We start from the raw sequence: 7,978 nt of genomic DNA on the forward strand, positions 1-7,978 counted from the left end.
CCTTCAAGTCTTAATACACGAGATTATTTATAATCCCTCGAGCAGTCAGGTCTGCTGATTACTTCAGGCAGCGTCTGCCTGCCACTTAACTGCTATGAAATTACATTGTCTCGTCCGGCTTTTAAGCAAATTTCTGCAACATGAACGGATGCTTTTCTATCGGTTGGGGCCATCTCACCCCAGATCTGATTTAATCGCTCCCCTCCTCAGCGTCCCTTCCACCAGCGTATCACTTGTTGATGGTTTAGCGTCCATCACCCCAGCCAGGACAGCGGCCCGGGCTCCACACGTTTCTGTTTTCGGCAAAGAGAAAGTAGAAAATTTCATCCAAAATTAGTACCTCAAAGGAGAGGCAGAGTTTGACATTAATGAGTGTGTACACGGTGACTCATCCCGTCTGCAGAAGGTCTGTGCAGCAGCCACGCTTCTGGTGGCGACATCAAAAAGCACCAAGGGAGCGATCAAATTACGGGAAGTTGGAAAAGCAGCATAGTTGTAGGATGGAACTAAAGAAATTGTGAGTATATGATTCTGAATTCCCATAAACCTGGACAGCAGAGCTGGGGTATCCCAGACATCGGGGAGCTCCTCTCAGGACCAGGCACGGGATAGGGGGGTGGAGTACAAGAGTGCTGGGGGCAGAGTGGGGTTTTTTGGCAGGGCAATTGGACCTTCTTGCTTGCTTGATGTGCAACCGGGTCTGGCAGAGCGTGCGTCTGTGCGAGGGACAGTGATGTAATTGATGGCATCAATGATGGCATCACGCACTGGGGATGCTTTGGGGCGAAGGACCACCGGCCGCATGGGTGAGGCGTTCAACCGTGGTGGAGGAGGAACCTCAGGGGGGGACGAGGAAGGTGTCCCCAACTCCAGCACGGTGATGGGACACCCAGGCCCCAGCTCTGTGGCACGCTCGCAGCCGGCTTTTGGGCTGGCTCTCGTTTCTGGTATGTGATGCCCGGGGAAGGCTGACGCACACCCCGGGGTGCCCATTTCCCATTCCCCCCCCTCCCCCCGGCTCCCTGAGTCACACGCTCCCCGGGGCAGCGCTGCCCCTGCCTGGCTGCATCTCTGCGGGGGGGAGATGCGGGAAATGCCGGCAGCGGTGCAGCCCACCGGGCCCTTCCCCACGGGGACGATGCTCGGGGCGGGGGGTGGACGGTGTTCCCCCCGCCTCCGGGGCTGAGCATCCCCGACCGGGGGCAGCGAGGCGCCGGCACGGCGGGCGTGAGGAGAGGCGAGGCCGGTGCCCGGGGCGGTGGTGGGGAGGTGCCGGTGCCCGGGGCGGTGCCGGTGCCCGGGGCGGTGGCGGGGCGGTGCCCGGGGGCGGTGCCGGTGCCCGGGGAGGTGCCCGGGGCGGTGCCGGTGCCCGGGGCGGTGGCAGGGCGGATCCCGGAGCCGGGCGAGGCGGAGCCGTCGAGCAGCGCGACCGGTGCCCATGGGAGCCCGGGGGCCGGTGAATGCCCATGGCTTTCAGCCCGGGGCTGCTGTTGGTGGCCGGTTCCTTCGCAGCCTTCCGCTTGCTGAACCGGGGGCTGGAGCGCTTGGTGCCGCCGCCCCCCTCGGCCCGGCGCAACCGCTGGAAGTGGCGCAACATCTGGACGTCGTTGGCGCACAGCGTGCTCAGCGGCGGCGGGGCGCTGGCCGGGTGAGCGGCCCGGGCACCGCGGATCCCCGGCGGGAGGGGGGGCACCGGACTGCCGGGGGAGACCGGAGGTGTCGAGGGAGGGATCCCGACGGGAACCTGTGGCCAGGGGGGTACCGAGGGAGATTGAGCCCGCCGCGGGGGTGGGGGGATGGAGGTGATGGGGGAACCTGTGGGACATTGGGGAGGGTGTGGACCTGGAAAGTGGGGGGCATTGAGAGACGGAGGAGGGGTCGAGGGGGACAGGGGGACCAAGGGATAGGGAGGCACCAAGGCAGCAGGGGATGGGACGCTCCAGGGGAAACAAAAGGACGGGGGTGGCCATGGGGGGACCAGGGGGACAGGAGGGCTCCGGGGGGTCAGCAGCACCAAGGACCCTGGAAGGGAACTGGGGAACCAGAGGCACTGCCTGGCACTCACAGCCCCTTTCCCCGCAGGTTCTGCCTCCACCCTGGGATGTCCGAGGACCTGGTGGGCACGCACCCACCTGGGGCACACAGCCTGGTCGCCGTGTCCGTAGGTGAGGTAGGGGAGTGGGGCTGCACCTTATTCTGCCCCCCTGGGGGTCCCCCGGGACTCGTCCGTGCCTGACACCAGCCCCTTGAGCCACGTCGTGGGCAGCGATGTCTCAGGCACCCCAGACAATCGCCCTATTCTTGGCAAAGGACAGTGGCTCCTTTCTGTCCCACGGCATCCGCAGCCAGGAGGTACTGGGCACCAGGCTGCATGCCACCATCCTTGTGGAGCAGGCAGGGCTTGGGGCATCCAAAAAGTGCCCGCAGTATGGGGTTGATGCAGATCCCCCCAAAGCCTTGAGCTAAACCTGCTGGCATGTAGGCCAGGAGCTTTGAGTCCGCTAGCTGCGTGAAGCCTTTCCTCCCCGCTTGCCTTGTCACCTTCTTGCAGATCTGCCACCAGCCCTGTGGTCCATGCTAACAGGCTTCCTGGCATGGCTACAGCTCAGCAAGGAGGTTTGAGTACCTAAAATGCCGACGTGGGGTTGGTTTGGCAGCAGCAAATCCTGCAGCTGTTAAAGGCTCCAGGCTGAAAGGACTTGAGGTGGGATCTGATCCTGGGACGGTAACATGGGTGAGAGTCTGTGTGCTGCCTTTGCTCTCACCCTTCTCCAGGAACAAATCCAAGTAAGTGATCAGTTGCTTAGTGCCTCTCCTTAGGAGCACGTCTTACAAAACGATCACAGGAGGGACCCAAACCACACCAATTTCCTTCTCCTGCTCTGTGCGTGACTCACCACCCACCCAGGGCTTGGGCTGAGCTGTGCCCATCACTTCCCTGAGGGGCTGCCCAACCCAGGGGGGTGCAGAGCCTGCTGGGGCAAGGGAGGGTCCCTTGGCACATCCCTTCCTGTCTCCATCTTTGCTCACAGCCTCTTTGTTGCCAGGTTATTTCCTTGAAGACTTTGTGGACATGTTGTGCAATCAGAAACTTCACCAGTCCTGGGAGCTGCTTTTCCATCACTCCGTGGTGAGTCCACCGGCCGCTCTCCGAGGGACAGACCCTGGCACTTGTGCCACCAGGGAGGCTGGGGCTGGGGGACCTGAGCAGGGTGACTGCTGTTGCTAGTGAGGGTGTTTGCTGCCTGTTACAAAATCTGATTTGTCAGCCTGCGGAGAGGAGCCCGGCAGCCCAGACAGCACAGCCTGGGGCTCCTCTTGGTCCTGTGGGACTCGTGTACTCTTTGAGGCTCTGCAAAAAGGTAACCAAAGATTGGGTAGGAAAAAAAACCCAAGTGTGCACAGAGTAGAAGGGCAGAGAGCTGGGCTGGGGGGATGATCCATAACAGTGGCATGGACAGGCAGTGACCCAGGTGTCCCCGCTGGCACAGGCAAGCAGCTCAGCTCCTGCCAGCTCCGACACTCAAGTATCTGCCAGGAAGGGCTGCACATCGCCTCCTTCCACCTCCCGCTCCCCGGGATGCTTTCCTCTCATGCAGGTCAGAGCCATGGCCATGGGGCTGGGGTGGCTGGAGCAGCCGTGGTGCAGGAGCCCCCACATCAGTGCCCTCTGCCTGCCTTGATGCTCCCAGTGTGGATTTCTCTGGAGCGTTGTGGCTGCTGCAGGGCAGGAGGGTGGCACAGCCCAGCCCGGAGCTGAGCAGCAGAGACGCTGCACGGTACAGGGGAGGCACAGGGGTCTGCTGGGCCTGGGGATGGGGGAAGGGGACAGCGCTGGGACCTACCTGGGACGAGGCGGGGGAGGCGATAGTCAGACCTGCTGCCTCGCAGAGCCCAGCGAGCCCCGCGGCTCTTCCAGCCGCTGCTCACGAGTCAAAAGGTCATCTTCACAATAGAGCTAATTCAGGCCAGGACAGTGACTTAACAAGCAGGGAGCAGATAATCTCATTAAAGACCCAATACAGAGAACAGCATTAATGGTATAAACTGAAGAAAGGACTGAGTGTGCTAAAGCGCAGGCCCGCAGAGCCAGTCGCCCTGCCTGGCAGGGAGGGTGTGGGGCAGGAATCACATCCGCTCTGCCCCCAGCAGCCCTGACCTCTCCTGCGGCATCCGGCAGCCCTGGGGTGCTTCATGCCAGGCTTGGGGCATCCCACGGGGCTCAGATGCACCAAAACTGCTTAATCCCTGCAGTGTGCCTGCTCTTGGGAGAATCCCTGAGACAGCAGCAACCGTAGCCCTGGGCTACATGTCTCCCTTCCTGCCCCATTCAGCCATTCACTGCATGTGGAAAAACCTGCTGGGCCACAACCAACTGCTTTCCCCAGGCCACAAAAGCAGGGTTAGGTCTGGCTGCTGTCTCCTCTGCCAACCTGGAGTTTATAGAAATGTTTCCCTCCCCTCCCACAGGAAAAAAAAAAGCCCTGCTCAGGTTTCATGCAACGGTGGGGAGGCTTTATCTCATGCCCGAGGCTGCAGCGCTGGCTGGAGGCTGCCATGCTGCAGAGATATGTGTGGGGTGATGACCAGTGGTTTGGCACTGGTGTGATAACCATTTCCGTCTCTGCTCCACACTGCGCCCAAGGATGGACGGCACCAGCTCGCAGCAGCTGAGATCAACCAGCTCCCAGGCTCAGCCTCTCTTCTTTCTCCTTCCCAGGTGATTGTCTGCTTTGGTATTGCAGTGCTGCTCCATCAGTACGTCGGGTTTGCCCTCGTGGCTTTACTGGTGGAGATTAACTCCATCTTCCTCCACCTGCGGCAGATCCTGCTCATGGCCAACCTGGTGCACACCACCTGCTACCGCCTCAACAGCATCATCAACCTGGGCACCTACGTGGTGTTTCGCATCACCACACTGGCCTGGATGACCCGCTGGCTCTTCCTCAATCGGGAGAACGTGCCCCCGGCAACGTATGCTGTGGGCACAGTGGGCATGGCAATCATGACGCCCATGAACATCATCCTCTTCTACCGCCTGCTGCGTAGTGACTTCTTCAAGTCGAGCCGGGACGTGCAGCGGGAAAAGGAGCAATAGCCCCCTTCCCCGCAGGGTCTGGGGCATGAGCAGCCCCGAGCCCGTGGAGGAGGACAGCAAAGCGCAGCAGAGAGCGAACGTGGCTATTTCAGTACCTTGCGCAGAGGATCCACACTAACAGAGCATCTGGGCTTTTCTTGCGGCTGCAGATCCTGGACCCTGCAAAGCGGAGAAGGTGCTCACAGACCCAGGCACTGGGGCTCTGCTTCCCCCGCACCTTTGGATGACGTGGTCAGATGATCGGGAGCTGCTCCGAGAAGCCTCGGCAGCTCTCACAGCTCTCCAAGGCACCACTAGGATGAGAAGGGAGCAGAAGAGCACTGTTTCCCCACTGCTCTTCTGGACATCCAAACACCACAGTGTCTTTCTAACTCCTTTGGTGCTGCAGCCCGCAGCGTCCCATCGGCCAGGGGACACTGTGCTCAGCCCTGCGTTCTCTGTGGCACTTCCTATGGGAGCATGACCAGGCAAGAGAGGCTCCAAGGCTTTGCCCTCAAGGCCAGGGCCAGTAAAAGCCAAATCCTGCATTCATGAGTCCTCCCTGAGGAGATTGTCCCAGGTGGGTGATGGAGGGAGAGCCTGAGACCTGTCTGGGTGGGGGTCCAGGTGAGGGGCAGAGCACTGGGCAGCAGGTGCTGCGGCGCTGTGCTGGGAGACGGGTGGCCAACTTCTGACAACTGGAGCTTTTTCCGTGTCGTTTTGTTCCCAGATATGTTAAGTGCCCATAAATGAGCGTGGGAGAGCGTGATGGGGCCAGGATGATGCTACGTGACGGTCACTTCCCACAGATGTGGAGTTTTCAGGCATAGGCATCTATTAGGATTTAGGCATCTATTAGGAATGAAAAGTTCTGCTGCAGAGCCCAATGTTACGCTCTTACCTAGCAGCAAGAGCTCTTACTAACACAAGCTTTTAATAAATGGCTGCAAATGAAACGGCTTGAGGGGAAGGGGCTTAGACAGAAAAAGGCACTCAGCATCCCAGGCTGCTCCAGGGTGTCACTGCTTAGCACAGTGCTTCTTATCCTATGTCTCCCTGCCGCGGAGTAAAAATACACTGTACACTGGCACACTCTACCTCTCTTGGGGTTTTTCCCCCCCGCCTCCTTTCTATGGAGGAAGATGAAGGTTTCTCCTGTCCCTACTGACACTCTCTTGCCCTCCTAGGCAAGGGGAGGCTGCGCTTTCCTTGGGGCTGGCAACTGGGAGGCTAAATGGCAGCAGGACAAGCGCCAGCTCTTGCTGTGGCTCTGCCTTTGGCCGTGCTGCCCCGAACTGCTTGTGACCTGCGGGGTTAGGAAAGCGCCGGCTGTGAAATAGGGCAGGCTGCAGGCAGAGCACCCACCACGTGGCTTCGCTGCTTTCATTCCCGATGCTGGATGCCAGCTTGCAGCAAAGATTTGATCCTTGTGGTTTGCTCTGCCTGTCCCTGGAGCCTTCCTAGGACAAGGAATCAGAATTTTTAAATTTTTTTAACTCCACATTTCCTTTTCCCCACCGATTCCCACACACTGAACTGTTCCCCAGCAGCCCAGCACTGTCTATAAAAGCAAGATCATCCCCCTCGGGGTTAACGTGTACCGGTTTTGAGAAATCTACTGGATCTGTCATGCTTTGTGTGGCAAATAACCTTTAACTCAAAATCTCTCCTTTGGTTGGAAAAGCTGGGGCACAGGCTGAAACAACGCACTGCTCGGAGTGGGCGGCACTTGTTTCGAGGCGGAAAAATAAAGGGAGCAGACACAGTTCTGCCTGGGCAGGGAAAGACGAGCGATACGCGTGGGCAGTGGGAGGCTGGAGATGACTCGTGGCCAAAGCCGCTTACGTTTCTATTTGTGGAGAGCGCAGGGCAGCTTGCAGGTTCTGGAGATACCTACTCCGTGTTTGGGTTTGTCATCTCAAGCGGTATTTAGGTGTCCATGTGCCCCTCGCAGCTCCTAGGTGGAGCGGAGCTGGCAGCCAGGGCTTTCTCTTTGGTTTGACCCATTTACACCCAGTTTTTGTGGAGCTGCTCCACTGATCCCTGCCCTTAGTCCAGCCTCTGCGCCCGCTCAGCGGTGCTGGCTCTGTTCTCCGGCCTCTGCCCACACCAGGGACATTTCTCAAGACCTGGATTGTGTTCCTGCATTCTTGCCGTCACGTGGATGCCATGTACCCCAGGCACGCGGGGCTGAGGGCCTGGGAAGCCTGTTTTGGTAGCCTCTAATCAGACGTGATTTTCCCACAGTGCTATGGTGGGATAAATGACAACTTTGCAGCTCACTGCAGCTGGATGTGGGGTACCCTGTGTTTGTCCCTCCTGATGGAAAATGCCACAGCCTTGGCTTGAAGGGCTTTGGGAAGGGACCAGCCCCACTGATCCCCCCCATACAGGGGTTCACAGAGCTAGAGGGAGCATCTCCATCAGAGAATCACTCGCCGGGGAGCTACACCCCACCCACACCCGCTTCAGCCCCGTCCCACATCCCAAGAGTCCAGATCCCCTCCAGCACAGGCCCCTCTCCCCATGGATACCCCCCAGGGAGCCCCTACCCTGCTGAAGCCCTAAGGTGGGCAACCGTCCAGCTACAGGGGGGCCCGTGGCGATGGGTTGAGCCCGTTTGTCTGCCTGCAGAGAGCTGGATGGTGTGTTTTCACAGGGCGCCGGGGGAGCAGAGAAGGCTGGGGAGCTCCCTCGGGGGTGCCTGGAAGGGGTCACCAAGGTGGGTGGCTACCTGCTGAGGCATTACGGGCCGTAGTACGGCTATGGGGGAAGGTGTCGCTCCCTGGGGTCTCCGGGGTGCAGCATCCTCCTGCCCTGCCTGGGGCTGTGGGGTGGGCCCAGGCCTGAGGTGGGGCCCGGGCCCGAAGCGGGTGGGGGGCGTCACAGTCCCTGAAGGGG

The 7,978-nt window shown here is 59.9% G+C and overlaps 1 protein-coding gene across 2 annotated transcripts; it reads left to right on the forward strand.

Annotated features, from left to right (window-relative positions):
* Positions 1-666: 666 nt before the first annotated feature.
* On the forward strand, positions 667-6,869 carry TLCD2 (TLC domain containing 2). Of its 2 annotated transcripts, XR_008467839.1 has the most exons (6): positions 667-947; positions 1,513-1,648; positions 2,083-2,165; positions 3,048-3,130; positions 4,721-5,657; positions 5,808-6,869. XR_008467839.1 is itself a non-coding variant. In XM_054210142.1 (5 exons), the coding sequence occupies exons 1-5, from the start codon at positions 743-745 to the stop codon at positions 5,096-5,098; spliced, it is 885 nt and encodes a 294-aa protein (XP_054066117.1). In that variant the 5' UTR covers positions 667-742; the 3' UTR covers positions 5,099-6,869. The 2 variants fall into 2 exon arrangements, 1 of the variants encoding a protein (XP_054066117.1); XM_054210142.1 differs by having other exon boundaries at positions 4,721-6,869.
* Positions 6,870-7,978: the final 1,109 nt, after the last annotated feature.

Source organism: Rissa tridactyla, chromosome 7 (assembly GCF_028500815.1).
Source record: "Rissa tridactyla isolate bRisTri1 chromosome 7, bRisTri1.patW.cur.20221130, whole genome shotgun sequence".
Taxonomy (NCBI): Eukaryota; Metazoa; Chordata; class Aves; order Charadriiformes; family Laridae; genus Rissa; species Rissa tridactyla.